At 42.5% G+C, this 17880-nt stretch overlaps 1 protein-coding gene across 4 annotated transcripts in view; it reads left to right on the top strand.

Annotated features, from left to right (window-relative positions):
- Window positions 1–4140: 4140 nt before the first annotated feature.
- LOC125123223 (CD302 antigen) overlaps window positions 4141–17880 on the top strand; it is a 144040-nt gene continuing 130300 nt past the window's right edge. For 3 of the 4 annotated variants that reach the window (XM_047772702.1, XM_047772704.1, XM_047772701.1), the window contains exons 1-2: window positions 4141–4346; window positions 9841–10212. In XM_047772702.1, coding sequence (XP_047628658.1) covers window positions 4253–4346; window positions 9841–10212 — 466 coding nt within the window. In that variant the 5' untranslated portion in view covers window positions 4141–4252. The remainder of the gene's footprint in view (window positions 4347–9840; window positions 10213–17880) is intronic. The other variant, XM_047772706.1, reaches the window with a different exon arrangement.

Below are 17880 nucleotides of genomic sequence, written 5' to 3'. Positions count from 1 at the left end.
TGATGTGCACACAAATGTTTACAGAAGCATTGCTAAGGATAGCAAGCCACCTAGCTGGAACCTACCCAAATGTCCACCAACAAGAGAATGGATAAAGTGTGCTTTATTCTTATAATCAGTTGCCACGTAAAAATGAATAAATTATACCCACGCACACCAACACAGATGAATGTCACAAGTGTAATTTTGAGCAAAAAGGCTAAGTAGGAAAAAAACTTGAAATGATTCCATTTACATAAAATTCAAAAACTTGAAAAGTTTATGTTCTATTTAAGAAATGAATCCTATATGAGCAACTGTAAAGAATGATAATTCAAAGGAGTGGTTACTTCTGTGTGGGAATAAGGGGGATATGATCAGGAGGCGGCCCACAAGCATAGCTACACTTTTTAAGGTATGATATACTTTATAATTAAAAACATGACTCTAGAGGTCTTAAAACCTTGTATTCCTTCTCCTTGTAATTGGGAATAAAATAATAGTAAAAATCACATACACTCAGGCAAGATTTGCATCTTAGTATCTTCATTTATGGCTACTGACCTTGACCAAGTGGTTGAAATTGTCTGTGTTATTTCAGTTTCCACAATGAGCATAACAGTAATTAACAGCTGTAGAATGAGGATAATAGTAGTAACTCAAAGAATGATTAATAGGTAAGAGATCACATGCGAAAGGCTCTTCAAAATGGCCTGGCAACCAACAGGGGGCAGGTGTCTGTTATTTTGCTCACATCATAGCCTCAGCTTGAAGGGTCCTCCCCACCACTTCTATCTACCAACTATAACTCATCCAAGGTGTGCAGACTCTCTCTTTCACACTAGCTGATTCCTCCCTCTTTCAAATATCTAGACCTCCTATTACCTGCATTTATGAGGCATTTACCAAGTATTTATTCATTCATTCATCCAGCGACTCACAGGCTAGGTACTGGGAAGATAGAAATGACTAAAACAGACACAGTCACCACATCCGTGGGTCCTGTGGCCTGGGAGGGAGATAGTATTCAACAAATGAGCAAGCAGTGGGCTAAGTGCTATCAAGACAAAGTGTGGGATGCAGAGAAGAAACTGTCACAGAGGAAGTTCACCTAGCCTGCAGAGTCAAGAAAGATTTCTTGGAGGAAGTAACATTCACATTGGGACTAAGGATACACTGCTTTCTACTGTTACGCTAGACGATATTTATTTAGGATCTATAACGTAGGTGGAATGTCAATGCACATGTACCTACAGAAAAAATAGCAGCAGGAAGCAGCAGGTCTTAAGTACCAAGTGAACAGAATGTACCTTATACCAGTGTTTGTAATCCCCAAGGCTTAGAGAGAGTCTAGAAATATTTTTTTTTATAAAACATAAGATTTGAGCAGGGCCTTAACTGGAAAGGTGAAACTAAGATAAGGGAAGGGGAAAAGTGGCATTCTTGATAGGGGAAAACATAAATACGTGGGCAGAGATAAGAAAAGGCAAGACAAGAGTTCCTGCTGTGGCTCACTTGGTTAAGAACCTGCCTAGTATCTGAGATTCTATACATGAGGATGCGAGTTCGATCCCTGGCCTTGCCAGTTAAATAAGGATCTGGTGTTGCTGAGAGCTGCAACACACCTGGGATCTGGCATTGCTGTGGCTGTGGTGTAGGTTGGCAGCTGCAACTCTGCTTTGATCCCTAGCCCGGGAACTTCCATTTGCCACAAATGCAGCTGTAAAAAGAAAGAAAAGGCAAATAAAAAAGAGAGAGAAAGAAAAGACAAGACAGATTTAGATAGGTTGCTTGAACCAAGGAATGATATAGGAAGGTAATGAAAGACAAAGTCTTGGCTTGTGGTGGGGGGGTGCTTGCTTTATTTGGGGGAATTTTTTTGTTGTTGGTTTTTTTGGGGGGTGGAGTTTTTTGCTTTATTTTAGATGGAATTTTCTTCCTTCTTGGAAGGATGGCCTTCTTTGAGACTCTCATGAAAGCCTTGGACACCTCCTCATCAAAAAAAGTAAGCGCATTCATAAAGGTGCATGCAATTTTAGTTCACAATTCCCTTGAACTCCCTAGGAATCCCTGCTATAAGCAAGTAGCACTGAAAGGATGTGAGTGAAAGAAAGGTGGCATGTTTCAAACCATGTTTTGAAAGCTTCACATGCCTAAGAGGATACCAACAGTTGGCAGTGAGGTCAGTTGACAAACTATTGCAATATAATGCAAGCTGGAGCTCATATGGCCCTAGGCTAAGGCAGCGGTTCTAGGTATTCATTAACTAACTAAACTAGTATTTTTTGAAAGCTCACTGTGGGACAGGCCTGGTGCTCAATATTAACGAAGAAGACCACTGCTCTCAAGGAGCTCCAAGCTGGGCAAGAATCAGAAGGGCAAGCAGCCACAGGTGTGGAGGGAATCAGAGCTATAGCAGATTGTCTCACCCAGAACTTTCCACTGCCCATTCCCTGGAGAATCAAGTCAATGTCTTTAACATCATATTCAAAGGCACTTCGAAAAATAGTCCCAACTCACCTTTCTGCTGTCATTTCCACTTAGACCTCCATCACAGCTCCTTTCAACACACACACACTTTGCAGGACAGCCATGCTGGACTCTTGACTGTCTCCTGACACTGCTTTGCCTTTTATTGCTTCTGTTCTGTCACTATTTTCCTCCCACCTGCTATGCCTGGTCAGATGACTGCCCATTACCCATTATTCAAGGCTCAATTGAGGTGCTGCCTGCCTTGAAGCTTTGTGAAGTCTCCCCATTCATTCTTCCCTGAGTTACTGTGTGCCTCAGTAAGCTGGAAAAGGGAAGAGTCTTGTCCTTTTACCTTATCTTGGGAGGTGCTCAGGTCCTGTGCTGGCAAGTATTCAATATACACACTGATCCGGAAGACAGGGGCCTGGTGAGAGAACAGAGCCAAGGGAGATTTGGGAGCCATCAGTGAAGAATTGCTGGTTGGAATTAGAAAAGGTAAACTTGATGTTACCACTTCCTGGAAGCATTCACCCTGGGGCAAAGGGATGGAGGCCATCCCAGGCATACCATGTGCTCAATAAGTACGGGTTTAAAAATATAGGACATTCATATCCAGGTAACTTAGATCACTCTATTTTCTTTCTTTTTTTTGTCTATTTGCTATTTCTTGGGCCGCTTCCGCGGCATATGTAGGTTCCCAGGCTAGGGGTCTAATCGGAGCTGTAGCCATCAGCCTAAGCCAGAGCCACAGCAACGCGGGATCCGAGCCGCGTCTGCAACCTACACCACAGCTCACGGCAACGCCGGATTGTTAACCCACTGAGCAAGGGCAGGGACCGAACCCGCAACCTTATGGTTCCTAGTCGGATTCGTTAACCACTGCGCCACGATGGGAACTCCCAGATCACTCTATTTATAATGATAGCGGTTCCCACAGGGTGAGGATAAATTCTGCTCTCACAACTGCCAGCTTAGGATGCAGACTTCTACATTTCTACTGATTATTTTTATTATTTTATTGTTTTATTAAGAAAAGAGCTTACTTGCAAGACCAAATGGTTATAAAGTCTAAGTCATCCTTGGACGTATTATTGGGTCACTGGAGTAGCTCTTGCTTTTAATTCTTTTAACAACTTTGGGTCAATCATTGTGCCATTACCACACCTTTGTTTGCACTATCAAAATATGCAAGACGTTGCCAAGGACGACTGAATTCTTTGGCTCGACCACAGCCGCCACAGGACGGGTGCACGTTTCCCTCGCTGAGGTACCAGGGATGTGGCAAGGCCAGCAGTGCAAAAGAAGTCATCCCAGAATGAGGTGCTTTACGCAGAGACTAACTGTCCTAACTGACCATCCACCAGGACGGTGCCAAGTCCCAGCAAGTGCTGCGTCTCCTCAGCTTTACTGAACAAGCGGCTGGGCCCACGAACCCCAGACCAGCTAGTTTGCGCAGCGCTCTGCTCTCTGATTTCGCGCTCACAGCCCGCCTCCCGGGGACGCGGGGCGCGGGGGGAGCGGGGGGCGGGGGGCGCTGCCCAGCGCAGGTGCGCAGAGTTCTTTGCTGGTCGTCTTCCCGCTACACATCCTGCCTGCGCTCCCACCCCATCTCCGCCCTGCCCAGCCTTGCCCGGGGGAACCAAGGACGTGCTGATCTGATTGGCCGAAGGCAGCAGGGGCGGGGCCGGGGCGCCCTGGGAGGCCTGGGGCGAGTGAACCGGTGGGGCTGACTGGGTGCACCAGGAGGGGCAGGTGCCGTGTGCCCCCGGGGAGCCGACTGAACCGCTTGGACCTGCTCGGGATGGCGACTCGTAGGGCGACCCCTCGCCGTGTGGCGGAGCTGCTTGTGCTGCTGCTCGCCTGCTTCGCGTTGGGTGAGCCGTCTGGCCTTGCAGGTAACCGCGGGCGCGTCCGCCCTCCGGCCCGCTAGGGGCCTCGACGCTGTCACGTCGGCCGACTTTCCTCGGTTCGGGTTAGGGCTGCGTTCCGGGGTCATGTCACCTTTGCTTTGCTCTGGGGTCTGGAATGGGCCAAGTGAGCTGAAGAGTGGTCTGAGAAGAAGGCGCTCCATTGCCCTCAGGGTTCCGGGAGGAGGGCGAGAGGGGCGTTGGGAGGGCAGGGCGCTTCCAGTGTTGAGGCAAGGAGTCCGCCAGAGGGAAGGCAACCAAACTCTTTTCTGGACAGGTCCTGGAGTCCTTCTTCGTCCTGTCTCCTCTAGAATCATGCTTCCCTGGAGTATAGGGTTCTTCAACACCTCTCCCCCAACTCCCCACGCCTCATCCAGGCCGTCTCGCCCCTCCTTCGCTCCTTGGTCACCTTGGCCCTTACTGTCAAGAGGAACTTTCTGCCCACAGCTTCAAGAATAACTAAAGATTCCCTGACTTCACTGCGCCTGTGGTGCACGTCAAAAAGCCATGTCTCCTACAGTGACCATGCCGGTGACTGTTATGATGCCCTCCCCCAATGCCTCAGGCAGAGCCCTTTCTTCTAATTGTTTTATAGGCTCCAAACGACCCCAAGAGGGCAAAGGTCCCGCAGTGGAGCTCGGGTTCCCTGTTGGGAGACTTCCTGCCTCTCACCTGAGAAGCAGGACCAAAACCAGACACTGATGCTCTGGGTGGTGCCTGCCCCACCACCCCCCTTGGCAGCACCTGAAATTTGCTTTTACTTTCTCTTTTTGCCTTGGCAAAAGGTGTGCTGAGGACTTTGTTTCTTATCCTGGCAGCTTAATGAGCAATCAGCGAGCCGTCTCCACCTACCACTTCTGTCATCTTGTCTGAATGAGGAAGTAAAAGATAGTCTAGGGAGTTTTTGAAAAACCTCCCTTTGCTTGTGGCACTTTCTTTGCAGCTAAAGTAAGTTACTGTCTGATTTACACTTTATGGGGAGTATGAGTGGCATCACTCATCTGCACCAAGAACTTAGCTGACCCTGTTCTGGTTGACACTTCTTCGTTCTTTGATCCTCCATGTTGGAAACTAGTGGCCTTTATTGCTGTAAGAATTCTCTTCTGCCTGCCTGATAAACCAGGGAGAAAATTTTCACTGCAGTCACTATTGTAAAAATACACTAACCTTTCAGCCACTAAACTCTTGTTTCCATCTACATTCGCTTTAGTCTTATCTGTTTTGTCTGTCCCATAGAACTCAAGATTTCCTTACTTTTGGCAATCTCTATAAATCCTTGGCCTTTCTCATCAACCCAAAGCAAAGAGCACCAGTTTAACACCATTGTTCCTATATTAGGTCATCTTAGGTAGCTGTTTTCCTACATCCTTCCTCACCCTGAGCAGCTGCTCTGGTCAGCTCACCCTCATCCTCAGACCAGACTTGTGTCCATGTTAAGGGAAGCACTGGAATTTTGAAACCCCAGCCATTTGGGTAGCTTGTTTGGCAGTGTATCAGCTTCATGATGCTGATGATAGTATGCACTTCATCAGCTGTATGCTGCTAGGTTTACACAGGTGGTCTCTGTTGCTCAGATGTTGGAGGAGCATCTCTGTGTCCTTGGGGAAATGCCAATTGATTAGTTTCCTTTTTGCCTCCTTGGAGACCGAACAGCTTGAAGTAACTTAATTCTTCAGGGATTCCTGAGGTTCTCACCAGCCCACACCACCCAACCTGAACCCCATGACTTTCCTAGTACCCTGCCACCAGTGGGCCCAACTTTCACTTTAGGACCTGTTTTTGAACAGGCACATCCAGACTTCTGATTCTCTCCTACTGTACCCACTGCACACATGGTAGTAACTCCACAAAATGCTCAACAATATGGGCTGTGGAAGTTCCCCTGAAGCTAAAAAAGCTGGAATCTTCATCCTTTTTGCCTTCCCAAGCCATCTTCTCTCCATTTGATTATAGCTCCAAAATGTTGACATCCAGCTGCTCTTTGGAATGTGCAGAGCTCTTTGGTTTAAGGGCTTGTAGTGCAAGAGTTACTTAACAATCAGACAATAAGGCATCATTTTCCTGTGATGTTCTAAAAATTCTTTTTCAATTTAGATAATGCTATGTAGCATTTTCCTCCCAAACACCAGTAGAATGTTTATATAAAATGAAAAAAATATATATATTTAAGTGCTGCTAGGGATGATGAGGCTTTTTTTCATCAACCTCTGCCTTTTAGACAAATATTGTATTTGGAGATAAACATTAAAATTACATTTAAGACTAGTATAAGGTTGTAAAGTGGATAAGATGAAAATGGCTATCAATAAAGAATCTGTTTTATAAATTGCTCTGCAATCACCTTTTCAAAGTATAATACAGTTCTGAAATATTTTAGATACCCTTATTGAACAAATTTTCTAAATAAGAAATTATTTTCATACTTCCTCAGTCCTTCTTCCCCTCTTCAACCTATATTCCTGGCAGGATAGCAAGACTAGAGCAGACCAAACAGCTTCTTCTTAAGGATAAAGAAAATATTGGGAAACTTCATGAGACCATAAGACCCTCCCTAGGTTATGTATTACGTGTGACTGCTTACACATACATTATGCATGAAGGCTCATATGTTTCCTCAAATCATATCAATAATTAATATCTGCTAGGTGACCACCATAGGTGTCAAGCATTGATATTACATACCTGGTTAAAAGATTTAGGGTGAGGCAAGTATCTACAATCATAGGTGTTTGCAGTTAGGTAAGAAGCCCAGCAACTCCTCTTCAACACAACTATTCCACACCTCTCCTGTAGTCCTTCACAATCCTACAAGCTTGTTTAGGCCATGGGTGTCCTAAAAGTTAAACATACAGTAAATGGGAAAGGTAAATTTTTTTCTCTTTCAAGGTGTATTTATAAGGCAGCACTGTCACCTGAGTGCACACACCCAAATGTGATTCAAAATACTGCTAGCATGACAAAATAAAGTTGTGGCCATCTTGTTCAAGAACAATATGCAGTGAACTTAACATAGACCTGTAAAGCCTGCAAGGCTAGGAAACCTGGGAACTAGTGGAAGTATAGGATATTAGTAGTGGAAGTGACTTAGATATCTTATACTTCACTGCTTTTATCTTACATTTGAAAATTAGAAGTCTGGGGAGACAGACTTCCCTGAGGTCTCCCAGCTAACTGGCCAAAGTAGGTCTTCAATCTCAGACCTCTGATTCCTTATTCCACTGCTCTTTTCATGATTCTAAGAGCTATAGCTAATCCACTGGATTCTGCAAAGGCAGTTCAGAAAATCTTGAGCTCCAAACTGCAAATGTAGGCAAGGCTGCTGCTTGCCTAGTTTACCCACTTAGGGTCAAAGGGCTCAGAGCAAAGTGCCCAGGAAAGAGAGCAGGGAGATTATAGGGCAGGAGGGAGGAAGGTTTCAGCAGGAGTAGCTGCTGCCCACTCTCCTGAAGAAGCAGACTTCTTTTTTTCTGCAGTAATTCCTGATACTTTGGAACACAAGAGAGGTGGGAGGGAGTACATCACAGTCTGAGTGGCTATTGGATATGTGGGAGAAGGACATTAGAGAAAATGAGAGGGATAATCATCTAAGATAATACATTTTCCTTTTTTGTTAACATCTCCCCAAACTGTGTTTATAAAATAGAGAATGGCAGAGTGATGTCAAAGAAGAGTGAGGGATGGAAACTGCCATCCAAATAGTTCTAACTGCAACCCTAGGCAGGATTTTAAAATAGATTTGAAAGCAGACATAACATTTTAAAGGATTTTCTTCTCGTTTCTCTTGGTGCTGCTACTACTATGTTGAAAAAAAAAAATTCCGTCCAAAGTTCAAGCTGGAATTGAACTAGATTTTATAGTTATTATTTGCATAGTGAAATTTCCCCTCAAGTCCTTAGTATGAGAATTTTTTTAACTCCACAAGCTTGTGAATTATTATTAGAAAAGATTATTTAGTGTCAGTAAAACTACTGAATGCGAAGCCGGCATCAAAATGAAAGTGCCTTTTGGGAACTAAAATTTTACAGTTCCTTCTGCTGAACTCTTTGGTTCATAGACAAAACTGCTTATGTTTGTCTAGACTATTTCAGCTTTACTCTAATCAATATGAAATTCTGTGCTATACCTTCAAAATATGTTTCTTTGTGAAAGCACTAATCAAATTGTTCAATTGTAGTTTGCTGTAACAGACATGAATCTTGCTCCACAAACGGGTACACACGGAACAGTGCATTACCTTATGTTCATAAAATTGAATTAAATTTTGTTCCGAGGTCCCATTCTACCAGGTTAACAGAACCTCAGTTTCTGTCTTTACTGAGGTCTTCCCTGCTCATGCACAACTGCCGGGGAGCGTTCAGGGAGATCCCTCCCTTTGCCGTCATCTCACACTGGTGACTTCTGAATTTCCACATGTCCAAACCTATTGGTTTTGTTTTGTTTTGTTTTTTGCTTTTTAGGGCCGCACTTGCAGCACATGGAAGTTCCCAGGCTAGGGACTGAATCAGAGCTACAGTTGCTGACCTACACCACAGCCACAGCAACACCAGATCTGAGCTGAGTCTGCGACCTTCACCATAGCTCATCGGCAGCGCCGGATCCTTAACCCACTGAGCCTGGCCAGGGATCAAACCCACATCCTCATGTATACCAGTTGGATTCGTTTCCACTGATCCACAATGGGAACTCCAAAGCTGTTGAATCTTGACTCCCATGACATAGGTGATTCCTGGAGCTCAGCCTTGGCCTCCTTAGGTGGATCCAGACTGTCATTCTCCACATCCCTTCCCTGAGAGGGGGTTCCTGTCACCTTTTTTGGAAGTATGACTGTGGAGCTGGCCACAGGTCCCCCCAATCCTCAGAACCCAGACCTCCATTTCCTCTCATCCCTTTACCCCACTATTTTACTTCTACCTCATCTCCTTTCAGACACATTAATGCCATATAATAACTTACCCTGCTGTAGTAGCCAAAGTTTAAGCAAGACAGGACTATTGGCTTAGAATATTTTTCATAAACCACAGACCACCTATCTAAAGAAGATAAAAACTAAAGAGCATTTTCATCTCATTAAATGAGGGGGGGCAAATATTTCATTAAGTGGCAGTCACAAATATACATACTATTCTAAGTACTTTGCATATATGCGCTCATTTTATCCCCACATCTACCCTGTGAAGTACTGTTTTACGAAAGAGGAAGCTAGAGCACAGCAGGTAAATGATGCCTTGATCACATGACTGACAAGCCACACAGACTCTAAACCCAGACAGACCGGCTCCAGAGCCCATGCTCTTACCCCACACTGAATTGCCTCTCTGACTTACAGCTGTCTTCCGACCTTGTATAGGACATTACCGTTTATACAGTTTGGAGGGTGGGAAAAGTCCAGTGATGCTCAGATTCTCCTTAGCAAGCAGAGGCCAGGGCACATCGGACCATATAATTCAGAACCCTGAAATGTCTTCTGCCTGTCTTGTTTCAGGTAAGGATTCGTTCACCATCATCAATGAAAACACAGGCAAGTGCATTACACCACTGAACGAATGGATAGTAGCAAAGGACTGTGACAAAACCAAGGACATGTTTTGGAAGTGGGTGTCTCAGCATCGACTCTTTCATTTGCAATCCCAGAAGTGCCTTGGCCTAGACATAACCAAACCCACGGATTCCTTAAGAATGTTCAGCTGTGACTCCGATGCCATGCTGTGGTGGAAATGTGAGGACCACTCTCTGTATGGAGCTGCCCAGTACAGGTTGGCTCTGAAGGGTGGACACGCCATAGCAAGTACCAATTCATCTGACGTCTGGAAGAAAGGAGGCTCAGAGGAAAGCCTCTGTGCCCAGCCCTACCATGGTGAGTTTTGGAGAGGAACTTAGACTTACTCATTCTATGTGTGGTGAAAGTGGCATTGACCATGTACTGCTGACCATAGGCAAGTCATACACTGGTGAGGGCAGTGAATTAGCACCCAGTTCCAGCCACTGTGCAGTAACGTTGAGCTACTTCTGTGAGGTCGGTGCTAATTGCCCCCTTTCGAAGGCAAGGCTAGGAGAGGTCGGGTGCCTCATCAAAGGTCCAACAACCATTCTGTGGTAGCCTGAGATTTGAAAGCTCTCTGATGCCTGATGTACCTCCTATGATTATCCTGAACTCCAAGGAAAGTATATGTTAGAGTAACAGTAAATCCTTTAACAGAATAAAAGTCAAATGATCTAGTAAAGTTGAACCTACTCTAAAAAAAAAAAAAAATATGTATTTTTTCTTGTCTGCAGATTTGGATGTAATGGAAAAACTTCAAGAGTATTGTGTGGCTTTATTTTTTTAATTTTATTCTATTTTCATTAGAGTATAGTTGATTTACAGTGTTGTGACCATTTGTGTTGCACAGCATAGTGACCCAGTCATATACATTCTTTTTCTCATACTATCTTCCATTATGTTCTATCCCAAAAGACTGGATATAGTTGTTCCCTGTGTGTGTGTAGGACCTCATTGCCTATCCATTCTAAATGCAGTAGTTTGCATCTACCAACCCCAAACTCCCCATCCATCACACTTCTTCCCCCCACTCTTGGTGACTACAAGTCTGTTCTCTGTGTCTGTGAGTCTGTTTTCTATTTTATTTTATTTTGGTGTGGTTATCACACCTTGATATTTGTATTTATGATTCAGCATTTTAAGAGTGGATTGTTTTCCTCACTTGCTTCCAAAAATAAGTATATGATTACAGATCTTCCTGAACTTACAATGGGGTTATGTGCTGATAAACCCATCATAAGTTGAAAATGTATTTAATACACCTATAGCAAACATCATGGCTGAGCCTACCCTATCTTAAATGTGCTCAGAACACTTAACATCAGCCTACAATTGGGAAGAATCATCTAACACAAAGCCTATTTTATAGTAAAGTATTGGATATCTCAGGTAATTGAATGCTGTACTGAAAGTAAAAAACAGAACGGTCGATGGGTACAGGATGCTTGTAAAAGTCTGTGGGTTGTTTGCCCTTGTGATCATGTGGCCGATTCAGAGCTGTGTCTGCTGCTCCCCAGCATCATGAGAGAGGATTATACCATATATCGCTAGCCCTGGAAAAGATCAAAAGTCAACACACAGTTTGCATTGAATGAGTATTGCTTTCACACCATTGTAAAGTCAAGAAATCATTAAGTCAAACCTTCCTAATTCAGGAACTGTCTGTGTTGCCTTTGGGGGAGCTGATCATGAATTTTGTTCTGAGTCTAGAGACTCAGTTTAACACATTTCTGAGTTTAAAAAGATAGAGATTTATTTTTTTAGATCTCTAAATGTAATCAGCTGTCACCCAAACAAATCTTATTTCATTATGTTCCTCCAAATTATACCAAATGTTGGGGGGGGGGGGCGTGTAGTTACTTATCTAAGTCTTAACTATTACCTCATATGTGTTCTTCTTTGTAAATTTACATAGCATTTCAGAGCTTTTCCTATTTTCTTAAGCTGAATTTCGCCTCCCATCCTTCTTGTTATCTGTGCAAGTTTTTCTCCTGGGGGACCTTCTTTCTGTTTCCTAGTGAAGATACAGAAGCTTCTGAGATGTCTTGTTCTGCTGTTATGGGAAAATATTGGAGAATCAGAGATGGGTTTTTGTTTTTGTTTTTTTCAGTCCTCGACCCTTGAGTAGTTGAACAAGTCTGTTTCTGTGAGCCACTTTCCTCCTAACCTTAAAAAACAATTTGCGGGGAGTTCCTGTCGTGGCGCAGTGGTTAACGAATCCGACTAGGAACCATGAGGTTGCAGGTTCGGTCGCTGCCCTTGGTCAGTGGGTTAACGATCCGGCGTTGCCGTGAGCTGTGGTGTAGGTTGCAGACGCGGCTCGGATCCTGCGTTGCTGTGGCTCTGGCATAGGCCGGTGGCTACAGCTCCGATTTGACCCCTAGCCTGGGAACCTCCATATGCCGCGGGAGCGGCCCAAAGAAATAGCAAAAAGACAAAAAAAAAAAATTTGTTTTCTGGGTACCACTTAATGGCAAGCTTAAATTTTGTGCTATAAAAGCCTTTCTCTAACTTGGCAGCTAAGAGAAAAATGGAACCAAACAATTGCCATTTGAGCTGGATTTGACTTGTTTCCTTATATTTGTTCAAGTATCAGCAAGGGTAATTTTTTTGGTAGGACACTTTCTGTCTCCTGTCCCTAATTCTTTTGAAGGATATAGTTGTAATTATAAATTCCCTCAGTCCCTAAAATGCCTTCATTTCACTATAACCAGTTTTCTTTGTAATCCTGTGTTTTATTTTATGCATTTATAATAGTCTTCTGAGAAGGGGGCTCATGTACTTCACACGGCAGCCAAAATGATCAGTGGCACAAAAAAGTTAAGAACCTACCTAGGGTACCAACCCAAAGAGCTAAACATTGTCCACCAGCAAGAGCCCACAGGCATACAGCCTTTTGTTTTTTTGTCTTTTTAGGGCTGCACTTGCAGCCTATGGTAATTTCCAGGCTAGGGATCAAATCAGAGTTGCAACTGCTGGCCTACACCACAGCCACAGCAATACAGGATCCTTAACCCACTGAGTGAGGCCAGGGATAGAACCAGCAACCTCCTGGATACTAGTCAGGTTTGCTACTGCTGAGCCACAACGGGAACTCCCCATATAGTGTTTCTTGACCTTACCAAATACAGTATTTAGAACATTACATTTCCAAATTAGAAATTTCTAAGAAAAGATGCATGTGGTTCTGACTTGTTATGACATACCTCCAGTTTTCATTTGCACAGAGGCCAGGGCCAAACTTGCCTCTTCTCTGTTTCTCTCCAGGTGACTGGTACCACCCAGGTTGCATATGTTAGAAATCTACAAGTCACCCTAGAGTTGCCCTGCTTTCCTTTTCCTTAAATTCCTCTTCAAATTTAATCAAATATTACATCCTGACAATTTTAGTCCTTTAAATTTAGGTGGTCTCTTCCTGTTCTTGGGTTGGAGACTGCTGTCTTAAGTTAGGGACTTTCTCTAGGACTGCTCTCTGAGACTACTCATATTGGTCCCTGCCCCCTCCTTCCTGTCAAGTTGTATAGAACAAGAAAGATAAAATACCTGAGTCTAACAAAATGAAGTTCAAGGTAACACAGCTTGTTACAGCAAAGCTAAGGCTCAAAACCAGGATTGCATTCCCCAAATATAGTTTCTTTCTTTCTTTCTTTCTTTCTTTCTTTCTTTCTTTCTTTCTTTCTTTCTTTCTTTCTTTCTTTCTTTCTTTCTTTCTTTCTTTCTCTTTTGTCTTTTTAGGGCCGCACCCACGGTGTATGGAGGTTCCCAGGCTAGTGGTCTAATTGCAGCTACAGCTGCTGGCCTACACCATAGCCATAGCAATGCCAGATCCGAGCCATGTCTGCAACCTACACCACAGCTCACTGCAACACTGGATCCTTAACCCACTGAGCAAGGCCAGGGATCGAACCCGCAACCTCATGGTTCCTAATCAGATTCCTTTCCTCTGCACCACAACGGGCGATCCTAATTTTGTTTTACTTCCAGTATAAGAACATTTATCTGTTATTGTATCCTGGGTTGCCTCTCTCCCCAACCCACATCCTATGTGAGTCTTGTTCCTCTTAGAGAAATTTTATGAATAAATTGTTCTTGACTAGCATCCAGATATGCATTTATATCATTAAGATATCTTGACCTCACTAGCTCTCTTCTCAGTTGGAAAGTTTGGTGAATCATGCAGAGAAGATAGACTTTTAGTGAAAGGGTGGCTGTAGAAATGACTGAATTCTGCGTAACTCTTAGAAACCTGCCAAGCTCTTTAAACTGAAGCTATTTTATATTACTGGAGAAGTTAATGTTAGTTTTCCACATAAGTGTCTCATCTCACCAATTTGTGCCTATTGCAGAATAAGCTGTTGTTTTAAGGCTGCCATCACTATAAATTCATACATTCAGAGAAGATTCTTCTCGGGAAAATCTCTCTGGGGAGACCCATGGGACTTAAGAGGTCCAGTAGCAGCAAAGAACATGTGAGAATAAAACTCTTAGTGAATTTTTAGCATAATTTAGCTGCTGCTATTGTGTGGTTATTATATGCTTATCATTCTTCAAAGCATATTGTGAATAGGGGAGCTCTTTAATTGAAACCCAACTTTGAGCTATGAAACATAGCTTCAACTCCAAAAAGGTACCCATTGATGCCACATGTACTTATAAGTCAAGGACTCTTAATCAGAGAACCAATCTTCATCCCTGTCACAGCTGAATGACTGAATATTTCACTTAATGACTGCAGAAATGGAGATTTCACAAACATATGTAAGACTTACCCTACTGATCTTGTGGGCTGATGGTAAAGAGTAGTAAAAGTTCTTCATATTACAGAAACACAAGGTTTTACCAAAAAAAAAAAAAAAAAAAACCGTGGTTCTATAAGTGATAGTGATAGTCGTTGTGCTCAGGGACTCTCCTCTTAAGTGCTGTAATATAGGAAGAGAAATTGGTCACAAGCTATTGGGAGTTTTGGTATGTTTAAAAATAAAATGTAGGTAGTAAGCAGGATCCTTATAAAATATAAGTTCAGGTTACTCTTTAACAAAAGTACACCGTTCAAGCCATTTATATGTCAGAGAAGAACAAAACCAATATTCCTTAAAAGATTGCAAATAAAAGCATCTAGATTGTTCTTCCTTTTGCTGTACTGCCACCTAATACATTCTAAACTGTTAAATTAAGTGTCGTACTTCAGATAAATGAACATTTGAGAATAATAATGTGGAATCATGGAGTTCCTGTCGTGGCGCAACAGAAGCGAATGTGACTAGGAACCAAGAGGTTGCAGGTTCAATCCCTGGCCTGCTCAGTGGGTTAAGGATCCAGTGTTGCCATGAGCTGTGGTGTAGGTCACAGCCACGGCTCAGATCTGGTGTTGCTGTGGCTGTGGCATAGGCCGGCAGCTGTAGCTCGAATTAAACTCCTAGCCTGGGAACCTCCATATGCCCTGAGGGTGGGCCTAAAAAGCAAAAGAAAAAAAAAAGAATGTGGAATCAAATTCTACTTTAAGCGCATCTGTGAGACAGTTTGAAGGACCCTAATAGCCTGGTAAAGGATGAGAAGATCTGATTACTGTGCTTTACCTAATAACCATTATTTGATCTGGTAAAACCATGGTTTTAAACAAGTTAAAGATATGGAAAAAGGTGACCGAAATAGTTACACAGCTGTTCCATGAAACACCTCTCCAAAAAAGCTGTGATTGACATAATATTTAACATTTTCTCCAGCATTTCCAACCATATTCGAGGTTGGAATAATTTTTCAGTTTTTCTCCGTGTAGCACAGAAAATTGTTAAAATGAAAAGCTAGCTCTACTACCTTGCTGGCTATGACTACAGCAACTAGTCCCATGACTGCCCAGCTGAAGCTTTTTCCTCTTTCATAACCTGAATTACCATGTCCAGCCCATCTCCAAGATTCCACTCAGGGACCCAGCAGCCCTTTCTCCCACTTGCTCAAAACCTACAGCCTCAATTCTATCACCCTGTCTGTGAACAATAGGGCTATTTGTCCATCTCTCTAACTCCACATTTTGTTTCAAAATCCACACCCAGCCTCAGTGATTCCAAGGAATTTTTCTGGCCTACTCTTACCGAAGAAAACAGAGTCTAAGTTTAATCTCAAGCAGGGCACCTCTTCTGGTGAAGTACTCTGCCACCCACAGTGCTCAATTGATGCTTACTTTTTTATTATTATTAAAGTATAGTTGATTTACAATATTTCGTCAAGTTCTGTTGTACAACAAAGTAACCCAATCACACACATTTCCCTGTGCTGTTCAGTAGGATCCCATTGCCCATCCATTCCAAATGTAACAGTTTGCATCCTCAAAATCCCCAAAATGCCCATCCATTCCACTCCCTCCTCTCTTTCCCCCCACCTGGAACCCCAAGTCTGCTCTTCTTGGCCATAATCTGTTTCTGTTTTTTGTTTGTCTGTTACTTTCAGATAGGATCATCATTCCATCTTTTAGATTCCACAAGTACGTGATACCATAGGGTATTTGTCTTTCTCTTTCTGGCTTACTTCACTTAGTATGAGAGTCTCTAGATCCCTCCATCTTGCTGCAAATGGCATTTGTTTGTCTTGTTTATGGCTGAATAATATTCCATTGTGTATATGTACCACATCTTAATCCATTCATATGTCAATGGACATTTAGGTTGTTTCCATCCTGTGAACATAGGGGTGCATGTATTTTTTTCAGTGAAAGTTTTGTTAGGATACATGCCCAGCAGTGGAATTGCTGGATCATATGATAGCTGTATATTCAGTTTTCTGAGGTACCTCCATAGTGGTTGTACCAATTTACATTCCCATCAACAGTGGAGGAGGGTACCTTCTCCATACCCTCTCCAGCATTTGTTATTTGTTGACTTGTTAATGATGGCCATTCTGACTAGTGTGAGATAGTACCTCATTATAGTTTTGATTTGCATTTCTCTAATAATTAGTGATATTGAACATTTTTTCGCATGCCTGTTGGCCATCTGTATATCTTCTTTGGAGAAATGTCTTAAGTCTTCTGCCCATTTTTCAATTGGGTTGTTTGTTTTGTTGTTGTTGAGTTGCATGAGTTGTTTGTATATTCTGGAGACTAGGCCCTTGCCTGTTGCATCATTGGCAAATATTTTCTTCCATTCTGTGGGTTGTCTTTTTGTTTTTTTAAAGGTTTTCTTTGAGTTTAATTAGGTCTCATTGGTTTAATTGTGTCTTTATTGTCATTATTCTAGAAGGTGGATCAAACAAGATGTTGCTGTGATTTATGTTAAAGAGTGAGCATTCTTCCTGTTTTCCTCTAGAAGTTTTATAGTGTCTGGTCTTATATTTAGCTCTTTAATCCATTTTGAGTTTATTTTTGTATATAGTTTTAGATAGTGTTCTACTTTCATTCTTTTACATGTATCTTTTCAGTTTCCCAGCACCATTTATTGAAGAGGCTATCTTTCTTCCACTGTATGTTTTCTCCTCCTTTGTCATAGATTAGTTGCCCATAGGTACTTGGGTTTATATCTGGGGTTTCTATCCTGTTTCACTGGTCTATATTTCTGTTTTTGTGCCAGTGCTATATGGTTTTGATGACTGTTGCTTTGTGGTATTATCTAAAGTCAGGAAGCTTGATTCCTCCATTTTCATTTTTCTTTTTCAATATTGCTTTGGCTATTCGGGCTCTCTTGTGTTTTCATAAAAATTTTAAAACATTCTGTTCTAGTTCTGTGAAAAATGTTTTTGGTGATTTGATAGGGATTGCACTGAATCTGTAGATTGCCTTGGCAGTATTGTCATTTTGACAACATTGATTCTTCCAATCCAAGAGCATATATGTCTGTTTGTGTTGTCTTTGATTTCTTTCATCAGTGTTTTATAGTTTTCAGAGCATAGTTCATTTGTCTCTTTTGGTTGGTTTATTCCTAGGCATTTTACTTGTTTTGATGTGACTGTAAATGGAATGGTTTCTCTGATTTCTCTTTCTGCTCTTTCATTATT

This window comes from Phacochoerus africanus, chromosome 3 (assembly GCF_016906955.1).
Source record: "Phacochoerus africanus isolate WHEZ1 chromosome 3, ROS_Pafr_v1, whole genome shotgun sequence".
Lineage (NCBI taxonomy): Eukaryota > Metazoa > Chordata > Mammalia > Artiodactyla > Suidae > Phacochoerus > Phacochoerus africanus.
The sequence above is the reverse complement of the archived record's forward strand: the minus strand, read 5'-3'. Positions and strand labels throughout refer to the sequence as shown.